This window comes from Cibotium barometz, chromosome 63, assembly GCF_041138505.1.
Source record: "Cibotium barometz isolate CiBa-2024 chromosome 63, ASM4113850v1, whole genome shotgun sequence".
Lineage (NCBI taxonomy): Eukaryota > Viridiplantae > Streptophyta > Polypodiopsida > Cyatheales > Cibotiaceae > Cibotium > Cibotium barometz.
Window position 1 is genome coordinate 20,405,324 of NC_141108.1, and position 17,285 is coordinate 20,422,608.

General features: G+C 41.4%; 1 protein-coding gene and 1 long non-coding RNA gene across 3 annotated transcripts; both read right to left on the reverse strand.

Annotated features, from left to right (window-relative positions):
• Positions 1-302: 302 nt before the first annotated feature.
• On the reverse strand, positions 303-4,170 carry LOC147603819 (uncharacterized). Of its 2 annotated transcripts, XR_015265530.1 has the most exons (4): positions 3,992-4,170; positions 3,718-3,898; positions 3,529-3,592; positions 303-3,400 (listed from the first exon to the last, which is right to left on the reverse strand). It is a non-coding gene; the product is annotated as an uncharacterized LOC147603819 (long non-coding RNA). The 2 variants fall into 2 exon arrangements; XR_015265529.1 differs by having other exon boundaries at positions 303-3,592.
• Positions 4,171-6,456: 2,286 nt separating this feature from the next.
• Positions 6,457-8,488, reverse strand: LOC147603820 (caffeic acid 3-O-methyltransferase-like). The gene is made up of 3 exons (XM_086796031.1): positions 7,582-8,488; positions 7,316-7,380; positions 6,457-7,120 (listed from the first exon to the last, which is right to left on the reverse strand). The coding sequence occupies exons 1-3, from the start codon at positions 8,306-8,308 to the stop codon at positions 6,821-6,823; spliced, it is 1,092 nt and encodes a 363-aa protein (XP_086652157.1). The 5' UTR covers positions 8,309-8,488; the 3' UTR covers positions 6,457-6,820.
• Positions 8,489-17,285: the final 8,797 nt, after the last annotated feature.

The following is a 17,285-nucleotide window of genomic DNA, read 5'->3' on the forward strand; positions in this document are numbered from 1 at the left end:
CACCATATGTAGGGCAGCAATCAGGTGCTTAGTGGACTTGGAGAGTCCTCTAGCAGTGGATCCAATGTTAGTCCATGGTCATACAGGTTGAGAACAGATGTGGGTACACCTGTCTCACACATGAAGGGAAGGAAAATGTAGATCAACCTTTTGTGCCTAATCTGTCCAGGTCACTCATATGTGGATGGTGACTCTAGCGGCTCTAAGTAAAGCCTTGATGAGAAGCTTGGAATTTTGTCTGTGGTTACTCCTAGTGTAAGGAGAACCAGCGCTACTCATCATATCAGCAAAGCTCCCGCGAGACTACTGATCATATCAGCAACGCCTCCATCCAATCTAGTGTAGCTAGTGCTTTCTAGGGCTATTGATCACATCAGCAAAGCCCTAAAACTAGCAAACTAGTGTATCAAAGGATTTGTAGAACAAACGCTACATCCAACTAATGTAGCCACACTAAGTGGAGGAGTCTCATGGGGTGATCTCTTCCCCCTCCTCTAAACAATTGATTGCAATTGAAAAGACTCAAGGTAGGCATTCAAGAGCTGTGGTGGGTAGTCCCTCAATGTTTGCTTATCCAACCACTTTGCATCTATGGCGGGATAGTTACGAAACTTCACCAAATATTTCCGTTGTAGGTGGCCTCTAGGCAACCTTCTCTCTTTGTGAAACACAATCTGCTCAGGTTGGAGGATTTCTTCCATTTCCTCAACCTCAGGAGGGTCATCCTCCATGAGGTTTCTGGGCTCAGGTCCCACATATTTCCGAAGTAAGCTCATGTGAAAAGCATTGTGGATCTTTCAATGATCCAGCAAAGCAAGCCAAAATGCCGCTTCATTGATCTTCTCAATCACTTTGAATGGCCCATAATACCTATTAGCAAGCTTGGGAGTAGCACTCTCCTTGTCAAGCTTCTTATTATGAAGTCGGGCTTTATCAAACTTCAATAGAACCCAATCAACTTCTTTGAGATCCATTTGCTTTCTATGGTTATCTGCAGCCTTTTTATGCTTTTCTTGGGACCTTTTGATGGTTGTTTGTACCTTTGCATAAGCATCCTGCAAATCTCGCGCATACTCATTTGCAACAAAGATGTCATCTTTGGTACGCAATATGGGGGGCAACACAACTTTGACATAAATAACCTCAAAAGGCGCCTTGTCACAGTAGAGGAATGCACTATATTGTTGTATGCAAACTCTACCAATGGTAGGTACTTCTCCCACATACTCTTTTAGTCTACCACATAACATTTCAACAAGTCCAAGATGGCTGAATTTGCAACCTCACTTTGACCATCTGCCGTGGGATGATAGGCAGACAAAAAGCTAAGTTTGGACCCATGTTATCAAACAAGGCCCTCCAAAATAGGCTAGTAGTTCTGGGATCCTTGTCTCCCACAATAGACTTAGGTATGCCATGATATTTAAACACCTATGCCAAGAAAAGCTTTACCATATGATCGGGCTTGATCATTTTTTTCACGGGTATGAAGTGGATTTGCTTGCTAAACCTGTCCACAATAGTCCATATAGCAGCATTGCCATATTGTGTACGAGGCAAGTCCATGATAAAGTCCACAGTGATGCGTTCCCATGGATCATGATTATAGGTGATGGTTGTAGCAAGCCACGTATCTTTTGCTTGCTAAATTTGACTTTCTGACATGTGAGGCATTGTTGGACATAAGCCTCAACTGCCTTTCTCATGCTAGGCCAAAAGACGTAATGTTCCAAAAACTCAGTTAGTGGGAAAAATACCTCTATGCCCTGCATAAGGAGGTGCATGAGACTCATCCAAGATTTTTGGCCTAAAGTCTTTGGTAACAGATAACCTGTTTGCATACATCAAGTAACCATATTTACTTGTATAAGGCATCTTGCAATTCAGCCCATATAGTTGTAAAATCCTCATCTCTAGCATAAGAATCTCGCATCCCCGTCAAGTCCTCATGTGAAGCAAGGCAGCTACATATGGCTTCCTAGACAAAGCATCTGCCACTACATTCCTCTATCCATGGGTGTGTATAATCTGAAAATGGAACATGGAAAGAAAGTTGGCCATCCTCATATGCTTCTTTGAAAGCTTTGTTGAGTAAGAAAGAACCTCAAACTTTGATTGTTAGTTTTGATAGTGAATTCAGTCCCTAAAAGGTAGTGTTTCCACAATTTTAGAGCATGAACTATAGCCATGAGCTCTTGCTCATAAACACCCATTTGCTTCTCAGCTCCTTAGAGTCTTCTACTCTCATAGGCAATAGCATGTCCCTCTTGATTGAGAATAGCCCTATTACAATCTCTTGATGCATCACATTCCACGGGCGAAAGGCTCATGCAAGTCGGGTACACGGGACCTGTGGCAATTGCATTCTTGAGTGCCATCCCATTTGAATGCAACCTTCTTCTTTGTCAAAGCATGCAAAGAAGAGGCCAAATGAGAAAAATGGTGAATGAATCTACCGTAGTAAGAGCATAATCCCAAAAATCTTTGTACTTCGTCAAGATTCTTGGGTTGTGCAATCAACCACCACTGCTTGGACCTTATCAAGATCCATGCGTACTCCTTCCTTAGAAACAATATGGCCAAGATATTGAATCTCTAAGAGAAAAAACTGGCTCTTTTTGCCATTAATAAAGAGGCGATGCTTGTGAAGATCTTCAAAGACTATGGCCAATTGGGAATGGTGTTAACCTGAGGCTTCTTTTCCCTTCTCTTTCAGCCACTTAAACAACTAAACCAACATTAAAGAGACTAAGTACAGATGCTTTAAACCACAATCATATGTTAACTTTAAAGAGAATAGGGTAAGAGAGAATGTACGGCACCACACTAGGACCGGAATAGGATGGTCCCCCCCCTAGAAAGTACTTTATTCCAGGGAGTAATGGGGATACATATGTGGGGTGCACTTTGCACCAGATTTCCAAGTACAAATATGAAAACAAAGACAAACAAAGTCCACCGCCCCGAGTCCAAGACAAGGGGGAGTCTCGTCGCTTCACATCCTCCCTAGTGGAGCTCTCAAGGAGTCTAGACCAATCTCACACTAGCCTTTGCATGTGTGGATCTCACAAGCTTAGACTCCCCAATCTCACTAGAAAAGGGATCCCTCGCGTCCTTCACGCGATGCATACATGATGATCCAGTGGTGGTTGTCCACTGGCACACAGCCCAAGGGAGACTTCTCAATCCCAAAGGCTAGCCCGTAAAGAAAACACATGCTATCACTCTCTTTGTCCAAGATCTTCAGCTTAAACCCTGAAGTTCTTTGAAATGGTGTACTCTTTATCCAGTCCCTTGCAAACTCGTGAAATAATAAGCACACTCTTCACAAAGGGCAACTTTTTACTGTACAGCAGTAAACTCTTCATTCATTCCATGTGCTTCTCCTTAGCACAGTCGGCTAGCAACCAAACATTTCAAGAGCACTCTCCTATTAGCATTTTTGATGTTCTGGACAGTAGCCTCTTCCTATGCAATAGGACACATTCAGCAAACAATAGTAGAATTGAGATTATAGACCCTATTCACCTTCATGTTCGTGAGCAATACAAGGATGGCATCAAATAGCTTGTAGGAATGGGCATGCAACCGGCTTCAGCAATGGAATAGCATCACCATGTTCATTATCATCAGCACCTTCATTGACATGTAATAGAAGGTAGCCTACAGTAGCAGCTGTACGGGGCTGAACAAAGCCTTGATCACTTGTAAGCTTACCTCAATTTCCCATCTTCTCCACGTAAAGCAATCAGACACAGGTGGTTCAACAGCATCACGGAAGATTCATAGTCACAATTGGCCCAGAAGCATCACGAGCAGTTCAGAAATATCTTGAGTGGTCCACCAGCAACAATAGGAAATATATGACAAGACTCTTCCACTAAGCAATGGTGGTGGGCTGGTAAAAAGTTGATACATACCACAGCAGATAGTCAAGAAAAGAGATTTCGATGATCTCATCAATTCGAGAAATAAGCAACCCAACACATACCAAATCAGTGATAGTCTCTGTTCAACAGTAAGATACGCGGTATGGGTTCACATAGTCTTCATTATGACCTTCGAAAGCCACAAGAGACTATCCAGCCGCCATGGAATACTCATTTGATAGGACGTAGAGCTTAGACCAGCGAGATTGGCGCCATCAGCCTTGTTCGATCAAAGAAAAATGAACATCACCATAGAGAGAGAGAGAGAGAGGGAGAGCCTGAATCGCCCTCCGTCAACCCACTTAGTCATCACCATGCAGGCAATTTCTGACCACGTGTCATAAGGCTTTCAAAAGCTTGTCCACGACTCACTCTTGATGGGTGAAGCGTACCAAAGGTTATATTAATTTAACCACAAATAGAAAAGAGTGCCCACCACCACCAAAATGGTCCTTGGTCAATAATTGACATGTTATATGATGCACAAACCTCAAAGACGTAAATATCCATATAAAAAGTTTCTAAAAGCCATAGAATACAAATAAAAAGGGGATGACATTAATACATCTTTATTCACATAAGCCTAAGCGTTTTAAATTTTCATGGCACTAGGGTTTATAAATTTTGATTAAACCAGTGTGCCGGCCGTCACACAATGGTAGTGAGTCGGAGAATGAAGAGGGTGGATCCAGCGGAGGTGCCGACGGTGTCACTCTGGTGGTCAGCAAAATACTTCGACGCCAACACCAGCTCTTCCACTTACAGCATCTACAGTGGGCCCTTCCACCAGTTAGTCAGACAAGGGCAAGCAGGTGCAAGAAGACGAGCAGGTGCCTCTCTCTAAGCACAAGTGAGTTAAGACTCATTACAGAGAATGCACATGTGTATGCCCAGAGGGTTCAAGAATTAACATATGAAAATATTTCTCTCAAAATGACTAATCATTAGCTGGAGAAAAGTCTTGTTGTTCTACAAGAGCAACAGACCAAGGATGGGCAGTACATTGATCAATTGAAGAAGAAAGGAGGCTCTGCAAAACTCTAGGCTGTTGTTAATAAGCTCGATGAGTATGAACAGCAAATCAAATAGCATTCGTTTGCTCGTGAAAAATCTATTGCATTGTACCAGGAGCACCTTGAACTTTTGCAAGAGAAGGTAGATGACGCTGGTGAAAATTTAGTAAGGGTTTTGGAGTGGGGATTGGCAAGGTGCTGCAATTTCATTCAACACTCGGCTGAGCTACTACAATCCAACCATTTACCATGCCCTTCCAACTGGTCTATGGTGCAACAGATAGTCGCCCAATTCAATAGGGCTGTTTCACCCCTTGCGCGGCATGCACCGGTGGTAGCATCCGTAGAGAGGTCTCCTAGAGCTGCTCGGCAAGTGCCACATGGTCATCCGAGGACCCGCGCTTCTAACCACGGTGTTTCCTAACTATATGGCACCCCCATGGCACCAATGCAGAAGACAGTCTAGATCCAGGCCATCCAGTGCAGTGGCTGATTCGACAGATCTAAGCTCCAGTGTGGATGCAGTTTCTTCCTTACAGACAATTCTAAATAATTATTTTTTAGTCTTTCTTGTTCTTTTGAAGCTTTGTATATGAATAAATCCCCTACAGCCTATTTCTCCGATTTTATTTTCAAGCCTCCATATGATAGAACATGTTTAGGTCATTTCATCTATATCATTTCTTATCTAGACGGTGCTCCAGGCAATACTGTGGGTCCTATTTCTATCCGTGAATGGGTCCTATTTCTATCCGTGAAGAAGGTTCGAAAGGTCATCTTCGATTCTGATAAGAGGTTCTCCATTCGAAAGCGCATCTTTAATTATTTCTCCATTCGGAATATAGGGCATATGATTTGCAAACAAGCACATGTGCTGCCCCTTTTCACACCGTAATAGTGGGCCTCCACACTCCATTAGCTAGTGAAAAAACAAAAAAAAAAAGAGCAAAAAACCAAAATTTTCATCAACCTTATCCACTCTACAAAAAGCTTGAAACTCCATTGATTCTTGAAAAGAAGGTTTGCAAGCAAGCTCTAGGGCTAGAGTGATGGTGTAGGAACCCAAATGGCTCCCCAACAACAACAGCAAACAACGGGCGCCATTTATGTTAACCCCCTTTCCTACCCCTCCTTGCGCACACCGAAAGACAAGCAACACAATACCGTTTGTAGGGGTTACTTGGATTCCGCGCTTGCATAGATAGAGAGGCGTTTGTAGGGGTTACTTGGATTCCGCGCTTGCATAGATAGAGAGGCTCCATGTAGCTCTGCTAGTTGTAATAGCAACACAACCTCTCCTCACCTTCCTTGCACCTTGCTATCTCACCAACAAGGCTAAGAGCTCCAACCTGCAAAAACCACACCTCTCTTCTCTCTCAACACAGCACAAGGCAAAGGAAAGAGAAGCACATGCACCAATGAATCACCTAGCTACTTAATCCACACTCTCACATACATAGACAAGCATGTAAGAAAGTAGAGAGCAAGAGGAGACTCAAATTGGAGCAAAAAAAAGGGGGATTGTGTTTTTCTATTAAGAAATTGGTATTTATACAAAGTTGGCTCTTATTCACACTTGGGCACCCAAAACTTTAAAAGGATACATTTACAAAGTTTAGAGTGCAGTTCATAACACTAATTACATTGGCAACTCTCTTGATGGTATTTATTAACCCAAAATGGGGTTAACAAGGGTCATGTATGAAACTTAAGGTGGCGAGCCTTAGTTAGTAATTGACATGTTACATGATGCACAAACCTCAAAAACATAAATATCCATATAAAAAGTTTCTAAAAGCCATAGAATACAGATAAAAAGGGGATGACATTAATACATCTTTGTTCACCTAAGCCTAAGCGTTATAAATTTTCATGGCACTAGAATTTATAAATTTCTACAACACTAAGCTCATTTATCTTGCATATCACTTGCATGTGTGCAAATCCGGCAACTTTGCAGATACCTTGAAGCTCCTCTTGGGTGCGCTCTTGGCCGTTTGGACTACAAGCAAACATGATAAGGTCAAATTGGTACCCAACACGAGCTCTTAGCCCACTTTCCACTGGAGCTGGTATGACAGCATCCACCACTATAACTTTTCCTTTGCTTGGAAGTGCTTTGTAACAGTTCTCTAAGATTTTCACGCATTGCTCATCATTCCAAGCGTGCAACATCCACTATTCTCCAAAAAAATAAATAAATCATAATATCATGTTAGTAAAGTAGTTTTAAGAAGTTATATCCACTAATAGTAGTTTTAAGAAGCTCTATCCACCAATAGAGTTAAAGTAAAAGAAATGCTTTCCAACAATAGAGTCGATTCAATAAAAGACTTTTGCATTGCTCAAGTATTGAGCGTGGATAAAAAAAACCTTCATGAAAATAGCTTCAGCTTGGGGGACCCTCACGAATATGTCTCCTCCTATGTGCTCCACACCTGTGTAGGGGTATAAGTGAATGAATCACACGATTAAATTTCAGAGTAAGAACGGATTCCGCAGACACCACATACTTAATAAATGATAAAGTTATTATTGAAAGAACTCATGCATTATTAATGACTAATTCAATATTGGAAGAACCTTAATACATGCTGGAATGAAGGGACTAGACACAGTTTTAAGGGCTAGAGTTTTACCAGGGTACTCGGGTGCAGCTGCAATCACATGAGGCTGATCGAAATTAATACCGTGGATGTGAGGGTGCTTAGAGATAATCATGCTTAAGGAAGACCCAAATCCGCCACCGGCATCTACAAGGCTATTCACACCATCAAAGCCATGGTAGGTTTCAAGGAGTGAACTCATGAAAAGCTTAGAATGGTTTGCCATTGCAAGGTGGAAGAGCTTGCCAAATCTCACATCCTCTTGGCCGTAGAGGAAAATATCTTTGCCATGGGTTTTTGTGAAAGGGTTTCCACCGTCTAGAACTGCCTCATGTAGGGGATGCCAAGCTTGCATGACCGCCTCGTCTTGGAGCAGGAGCAACAGTGGAGCAAGGGATGCTTCATCTTCTTTCACAAAATTCTTGCTAACTGAGTTGAGCCCATACTTCCTTACAGCCTTGCCATCAACACTCGTTTCTAGAGATGATGTTAGAACTCCATGGCATGCCAGCACCCTTAGAATGCGATCTAGTGAAATTGAAGCCTTCGGATTGGAGGGGGGAGGATCGTTGATGCCAAACACTATTTGGGCTGTTGATAATTCTCCACCATTCTTGGCTAGTATCTCCATCACATTCAAATTTATCGCAGCTTTGATGGCCATGGGCAAGGAACACAACGAGCTCAGCTCAATAACTCTTAACCATGATGGATCTTCAACGCTGCTAAGAGATTTCTGAGCCACATCGTTCTCGCCCATTGTGTGTGTGTGTGTGTGTGTTTGAACGCAAAGAGGAGGAAGTGTGTGGTTGTATGAATGATATTCTTACGCCTGTGTCCTGCTGCGTAGATGAGGTGTGTCGTGAGGAAAGAGTTAATCTCAGACTCATTATTATTGAGCACTTGAAAACGCTTTGCGTGATAGATGATACTAGTGCCCTCTTCACCAACCAGAAAATAAACAGTCAACCCAAACCATATTGTCTTTGGGCCGGTTTCATCCAGCTGCGTGATAGATACTAGTGCCCTTTTCACAACCACAAAATAAACCATATTATCTTTGGGCATCCGCCTGGCTGCCTGTTGGAAACTGGTTTTACACGCCCTGGCTTTTATTAATACGAATATCGTAAAAGCCCCCTCAAGCTCAACTCTATCTCGTGAACTCTGAGCATGGTCTAAAATCGGCGAAGCTTCTCAGCTCCCAATGCCTTTGTAAAGATGTCAGCTATCTGCTTCGCTGTGCTGACGTATGCCAAGTCTATGTCTCCTGACAAGACTCTCTCCCTGATAAAATGATAACGTACCTCAATTTGTTTTGTTCACGCATGAAGGACTGGATTCCTAGCCAAATGTATGCTGCTAAGATTGTCACAATATATGACAACCTTGCACTCCACATGCAACCCCAAATCTGCAAGTAGCTTACGTAGCCAAGCTACCTCACATGCTGCCACTACAACTCCTCTATACTCTACCTCTGTGCTCGAGAAGGCAACTGTCGGTTGCTTCTTTCTGCTCCATGTCATAGCAGCACTCCCAAAGGAGAACATGAATCCACTGGTACATCTTCTATCAGAGATACTACCTGCCCAATCTGCATCTATGTAACCATACAACTCTAATGGTACACCTACCTCATAAAATAATCCATAATCAACAGTGGCCCCCAAATACCGAAGTGTGCATCGCACACCATCAAGATGTGGTTTACACGTAACCTACATAAACTGGCTCTCTAAGCCAATAGTGTAACTCAAATCTGGCCTGGTGATCGTGATGTAGATCAAACTCCCCACTATTTTCCTGTACATAGTAGAGTCCTCACACATAACTTGCATTAGCACTTATCTTGCCATTCTAATCTAATGGCACTGAAATGGACTTACAACCAGCCATACCATATTTGGACAACATGTCCAAGGCATACTACCTCTGTAATAGCCAAATACCATCATCTGTCCGAATAACCTCAATGCCCAAAAAATAGCGCACATCCCCTAAATCTTTCATGTCAAACTTCTGTTTGAGAAGACTTTTGACATGCTCAATCTCTTTCAAATTGTCACCCCCAACAATAAGATCATCCACATAAATGGTAATGATCACACAATGCCCTTATTACTCTTGCGCACATAGAAAGAGTGATCTGCATCAGCTATATGAAAACCAATAGTGACAAGATATTCAGCTATCTTGTCATGCCATGCTCGTGGTGCTTGCTTCAGCCCATACAAGACTTTACGAAGCCTACACACATACTCGGAGTAATATGTATCCTCAAAACCAAGTAGCTGAAACATGTACACTTCTTGCAAATCACCATGCAAGAATGTATTCTTTACATCTATTTGATATAAAAACCATCCTTTTATTGCAGCCAGTGCAATCACAGCTCTCACTGGCGCCATTTTTGCAACAAGAGCAAATGTCTCCTCATAATCAATGCCATGTGTCTGCGCATAACCTTTGGCTATCAAGCGAGCCTTGTACTTGATGCTACCATCGCTGTTGTGTTTCACCTTGAATACCCACTTACATCTAATTGCCTTTTTGTCTTTAGACAATGGTACCAAATCCCAAGTTTCATTTCCATAAAGTGCATCCATTTCTTCATCCATAGCTTTCTCCCATGGTCCATTTCCAATAGCCTCTTCAACACATGTGGGCTCTACAACCTGCAACTTTGGCCATATAAGCATAATGCCGTGCCACATAACCATCATAAATCAATCTATGCACCGAATTTTTGACTCTCCCAGATCTACGTAATCCTGGATCATTTCTTGGTGCATTCATGGCTGCCCTGGCCTTCCTCACACCAGGTGTCCTCACTGCTGGAATCCCAAGCTCATCGTCGTCAAGGCTCATTTCTGAACCACTCGAATCTCCATCCACAATAGAATGACCTGCAGAAATGTCTGGTAGGACAAGGGACTCATCTACTTTCTCTTTCCCTTTTCGAGATATATTCTCTGAACTTGCAGAACTGGTTTGTGTACACAGCCTACCACTCCACGGTCTTTCAATAGACCTCATAGAAGAAGACTCTCCAGGTCTACTCAATGTTTGTGATTGTTGACTTGCATTCTACACAATCACATTATCACTCACATCAACCCCAACATCATCTTTTTCTGTAGCATACCAGCTACTCATCTCATCAAACACCACATCCTTGCTTGTTCTCAACTCACGTATAGTAGGGTTATAACACTTGTATCCCTTTTGCTCAAAGGAGTATCCAATAAACACACTTTTTTGCTTTTGGATCTAGCTTGGTACGCAACTCATCTGGCACATGCACATATGCGATACATCCAAAAACTTTCAAATGAGACAAATCAAGTTTCTTGCCAATGAACCTCTCTTCTGGCGTCACATCATGTATGACTGCAGTAAGAGTCCTGTTCATGATATAGACTGCTATAGAAACAGCCTCGATCCAATAGCTATGCGGCATATTCTTCTCTGCCAATCAATGCTCATGCTGTCTCTGCAATGTGCCTGTTTTTTCGCTCAGCAACTCCATTTTGCTGCAAAGTGTATCTACATGTAAACTGTCTTTGAATGCCATTCTTTTGTAAATATTCAGAGAACTCATTGAAGAAATAATCTCCCTCCCCATCTGACCTTAGGCACTTCACATGCTTTCCTGCTTGCTTTTCAGCCACCATCATTTTGAAATTCTGAAAATGAGTGAAAATTTCACTCTTTTCCTTCATGAAATATACCCACACTTTCCTCGTGTGGTCTCATCAATAAATATTACATAATACCTGCAGCCACCCATAGACATAGTCTTTGTAAGACTCCGTACATCTGAATGCACAACATCAAGTACAATCTTGCTCACATTCCTATCATGCGAAAATACTCTTTATCTGTTTTTCAAACTGACATGCTTCACATATCTTCTCCATGCCATCGACCTTAAACTTAGGTAGCCCTATCACAATCTTTTTAGTATGCATAGACTTCATTCTCTGCACATTTACATGTCCATTTCTTTTATGCCAAATGTCTGTATCTGCAACAACTCCTTCATCATGTGCAAACATTACAGCTTTCACTTCATGTATGTTTACATCCAATGTAAACATTCTGCCCACTCTCTTGCCTTTTACAACCAGCCTGCACTTATCTTTGAAGTCTTCAACATAACACCCATCAGGGTTAAAACGCAGTTGCAAACCCTGCTCAATCATCTCACCAACAAAAACTAGATTCTTTGTAATTTTTGAAACATGAAGTACATCTACAAGATACTTCACCTCACCATCTTGCATAGACAATGGCACATTTTCAATGTGGACAATTGGATGAGGTGTATCATCCCCTATTTCGACAAAACCTGATTTTTCAAGGTTTTTCATTTCTTTGAACCACTCACCATGACTTGTCATGTGGTTCGAAACACTTGAATCCATATACCATACATCGTCTTTGCATGTGGATACATCATTAGCAGACATAAAATTCAACACATGCTGCATAACAAATAACCTTTCATTCTCCTCATTATTTCTACTATAGAGGACGCATAGTTATTTTGCTAAACTTTTCCACTCTTCATATCATTTTGCTTCTTAAAGCAATCTGCCTGCACATACCTAAGCTTACCACAGTAAAAATAATCTCTTGTATTTGTTTGCTGCCTTTGTCAATTTCCATGACCCCTTTGACTCCCCTTGCCTCTGAACTGGCCTCTTCCACCTGTGTGTTGTTGCTGCGAGTCATGAGACTGCTTGTTGCTGTTGTTGGCTATAATATTGGTTACCTATTCAGCCACCACTTTGACCACGACCTCGACCTCTACCTACCTGCATTTGAGTAGAAAACTTGTTGTTGTGCTGCTCAGAACTGTTCTTATTTTGTGAAGGTTGATCTTAACCCAAGTTCTTTTCTTCAATGATTAACATGGACACCAAATCTACAAAATTGAGAATGTTCTCTCGAGTCTGAATAGACATCTTAAACGCCTTGTATTGTGGTCCAAGACCATGCAGACACACTTCCATCTTATCATCATCATCCACATGAACATTGATAGATGTAAGAGATTCAATAATACTTGTTGTTGTGCTGCTCAGAACTGTTCTTATTTTGTGAAGGTTGATCTTAACCCAAGTTCTTTTCTTCAATGATTAACATGGACACCAAATCTACAAAATTGAGAATGTTCTCTCGAGTCTGAATAGACGTCTTAAACGCCTTGTATTGTGGTCCAAGACCATGCAGACACACTTCCATCTTATCATCATCATCCACATGAACATTGATAGATGTAAGAGATTCAATAATACCCTTAATTTTCAAAGCATAATCATTCACAGACATGCTTTTCTTCTCCACAGTATGAAACTCGTTCTTTAATTGAATCTTTCAAGCCTTGGTGTTGGTTTCATATAACTTCACTAAGGTTTTTCAAGCCTCTTTAGGAGACTTAGCATCCTGTATGTGTCCAATCATGGTGTCCTATATACTGATAGAAAGCCAATACATGACTTTCCTTGCACCCGAATTCCAATCTTTGAATGCTTTCACTTCTGCAGCAGTTGGATTTTCTTCAGGCAACTCTGATGCCTTCTCATTTTTTTCATCAATATACTCCCAGTAACCTTTTTTCATTAAAAAATTTGTTAATCTGAACCTACAAGTATGGAAGTTATTCTTGTCCAACTTCTGTACAACAATGTGGCTTATACTATCATTCGACATCTTATATACAACACACATTAATAGAAAGCAACACTTCTGTTTGACCTACACAAACTATTATATTTTTTACAACGATACCAAAATACACCCAAACTGTCACACTCATCAGTGACCTCAATGTGCGTACATACACCCAACATCACCTGTCACACTTCTGTGCAGTACATATAATATCTGCACCATCAAATTGCCTTCTTGCAACTTGAAAAACAGAGTTCTCCAAAGTAATGACATATGAGGAGAAAAACAGGTAAACCCAAATTTCATTTGGCCAAAGCCAATCACCTTCTTAAGGGATTTGTGTAAGGGCCAATCACCTTCTTAAGGGATTTGGCAAAACCAAATCACCTTCTTAAGGGAGTGTGTAAGGGCCAACAGATCTTCCTTGTCAAACTCAACAAGGTAGATAAATGCAACCTAGAATGAGAACCCTCTTGGCTCTAAATTTTTTTGGATATCTTCTCAGAGGAACTTACAGAACTTCCCCCATCTCGGGAAGTAGATCATGGGATTGAGCTAGTCCCTGGGGGGCTGAATCAATTTCACTTTAAAAAATGTCTCTTCCTGAAGCCATTGAGCTCAAGGAATAACTTAGGCAGCTCATTGAGCAAGGATTCATTCGCCCTAGTAATTCCCCATGGGGAGTGCCTGTCCTCTTCAAAGAAAGAAGGATGGTATGCTTCGTCTTTGCATTAACTATCGAGGCCTAAACAAGGTCACTGTAAAAAAAAAATACCCCATTCCTCACATCGACGCACTTATTGATAGACTTTATGGGTCCAAGGTTTTCTCCAAGATGAATTTAAGATCTGGCTACTATCAAGGAAGCAGATATCTCCAAAACTGCTTTCAATACCCACTATGGCCACTATGAATTTACAGCCATGCCATTTGGATTCACCAATGCTCCTGCCACCTTCAAAAACCGCCTGATGCAAGATATTTTCCAACCCTACTTGGATTAATTTGTCCTTGTCTTCTTTGATGACATTTTGATCCCAGTCAGAAGAAGAAGAGCATGTACGCAAAGTATAGCAAATACTGCGCGAACATAAGCTCTATGCCAAGAAGAGCAAATGTACCTTCTTCACTTCCCAAATTGAATATCTAGGGTTCATTGTCTCCTCAGATGGTATCTCAGTAGACCCTGCTAAAGTCAAGGATATATTGGAATGGCCACCCCCCTAGATCAGTCAAAGAAATCCATGGGTTTATGGGTATCACAGGATGGTATAGAATCTTCATTAAGGATTATGTCAAGATAGCCGCACCCTTAATTGATCTCCTCAAGAAGAAATGTAAGATAGTGTGGTTACCAATCCACCAAATTAGTTTTAGCCAGCTTAATATTATCCTCACTTTAACACCAGTTGTGAAGCTCCCTGACTTCACCAAAGAGTTTGAGGTTGTCACTGATGCTAGTGGCCTTGCACTTGGTGGTGTCTTAATTCAAGAAGGAAGGCCTGTGGGCTTAAACTCCTCGTAAGCTGACACCCTATGAAGTCAATTATGCCACCCATGATTTAGAACTCCTAACAGTTGTTCATTGTCTCAAGTTATGGAGACGCTACATCCTAGGCCGTAAGTTTCTACTTTGTAACTGACCATAAGAGTTTAAAGTAGATCTTCACCTAGCCCAATCTCAACATGAGGCAGAGGAGGTGGATTAAAATTTTGTAAGACTTTGATTTTAACATCAAATTCTGCCCTGGGAAGGATAATATTGTAGCAGATGCGCAAATCCTTCCTAAGTGCAATCTCTATGCCAAATAACCCCATCTTAGAGAAGGTAAAGCAAGCTTCACTTCACGATCCTAATTACCAAAAGCTAGTAAGCCTAGTTCAGAAGGAGGCACCCACAAAGAAGGAAAATGTATTAATCAAGGGTTACACCCTCGATGATGAATGCCTCTACTTCGTGCATAGGTTATGCATTCCCAAAGATCTTACACTGAAGAAGATGATCTTGTACAAAGCTCATGATAGCCCTGTAGTAGTAGGACACCTTGGCTATGCTAAAACCCTGAATGCCTTGAGGAAAAGCTACTTTTGGCCAAGAATGAAGATGGATATCCTTCATTATATCAGGCAATGCCTTTCATATCAAAGGGTTACAGGCTGAGAGAATTAAAATGCCCAAAAAACTCCAACATCTAGACATTCCTCATATGAAGTGGGAATGTATCAGTATGGATTTTGTCACGTCTTTCCACCACACAAGGAGGATATGATTCTATTCTAGTAATTGTGGATATGCTTACCAAAGTGGCCCATATTATCCCTGTAAAGAAAACATTCAAATCTTTTGATATTGCTTGCCTATTCATCATGGATTGCCAAAAAGAATAGTCAGTGAGACCACGACTCTGACTTCACTTCAAAGTTATGGATATCATTATTTCAGGCTATTGGGACACAGCTTTGTTTCAGTACAACTTACCACCCAGAAAAAAATGGTCAGACTGAGAGAGTTAATCAGGTTGTAGAAGACATCCTGAGAGCCTATTGTGGGCGTGAACCAAAGAAGTGGATTCAGTATCTCCCTCTGGTGGAATTCTCTTACAATACATCTTATCACTAGAGCATAGGGATGTCACCATTCAAAGCTCTTTATGGTCAGGAATGTTTATCCCCCTTAAATTTCTCAGACCCCACACTAAAGGTTGAGGCTTCTAGGATGATGCTTGAAGAAATGGAAGAGCAAACCAAAGCTATTCGTAAGGATATTAAAGCCACTCAGGATCGACAAAAGCATTATGCTAACACCATAAGATTTGAAAGAATCTTCCAGCAAAAGGAGACAAAGCTTTCCTTCGAGTGCAGTTCAAGCGAAGTTCCCTATCTCTTTGGAAATTTAGGAAGACGAGTCCAAGGTATTGTGGGCCTTATGAAGTCATCAAATGTTTAGGAAAACATGCCTACAAACTTCGTGTCCCAACCCACCTCAAAATCCATGATGTATTTCATGTAAGCTTACTAAAGCTATATGTGCCTCATTCTGATCATGTTCTTGATGATGAACAAGTTATAATGCCAACTCAAGGAGTCCTTGAGTTGAGACCTAATAGGATCATTGACTCTAGAGAATGAGTGCTTCACAATAGAATTCTTAGAGAACATTTGGTAGAATGGAAAGATTACCCTGAAGAAGATGCCACTTGGGAGGATGAGTCAACTCTCCTAAAGGATTACCCAAAATTCATGTCGAGATGAGGACATCTCGATTTCTTTAAGGGGGAAAGGATGTAACATACCCATTGTAAATAACAATGTATTTACTCTATTATTTACTCCAGAGTTGGTAATTATAGTCACGTTTGTCTTTTCTACCATCCAAAAATTACTATTTTTGAAAAATGAGCCATTTTTGTTTAGAAATTTGCCACAAGGCCACAAGGCTATTAGACCCTATCGACTTGTAGACATGTTGTTTCCTTATGAGACCCTATGGCCACAAGTCCTTAAGACACATTATGGTTATATGGCAAAACAAAGCCACATTATGGTTATAGGGGGGAACAAATCCACAAGACAACCCTAATGCCAGAAGGCAACAATGCCTTTGATCTTTAGGACCTCATGAGACAAGCATATGGCCTTTAGGCCACAAGGATTTTTGGCCATGCCATAAGGTCACAAGCCAAAACAAGACCTCAAGGCTCTAATGGCCCTATGTATACAAGACCTAAAGACTCTCAAGGCCCTATGTATACAAGACCACAAGACCAGAAGGCTTCATAAGGGCCATTTGGAGCATTGATCTTATGGCCACTAGACCATAAAGCCACAAGGCTCTTAGAGCACTTGAATACAATGCTTTTTTCTCAAATTGCCTTATGGCATAGTGGGCTTTGCCTATGGTCCTATAGTAACGAGGAACATAGCTCTACAAGGCTATGATCTCATGTGGCCACAATGCCACTTGGCTTCTAGGATATGAAACAGGCTTATGGTGGCCACAAGGCCACAAGGCTTGTAGTATTTGAGAACTTGTGCCCACAAGCCCACATGACTTC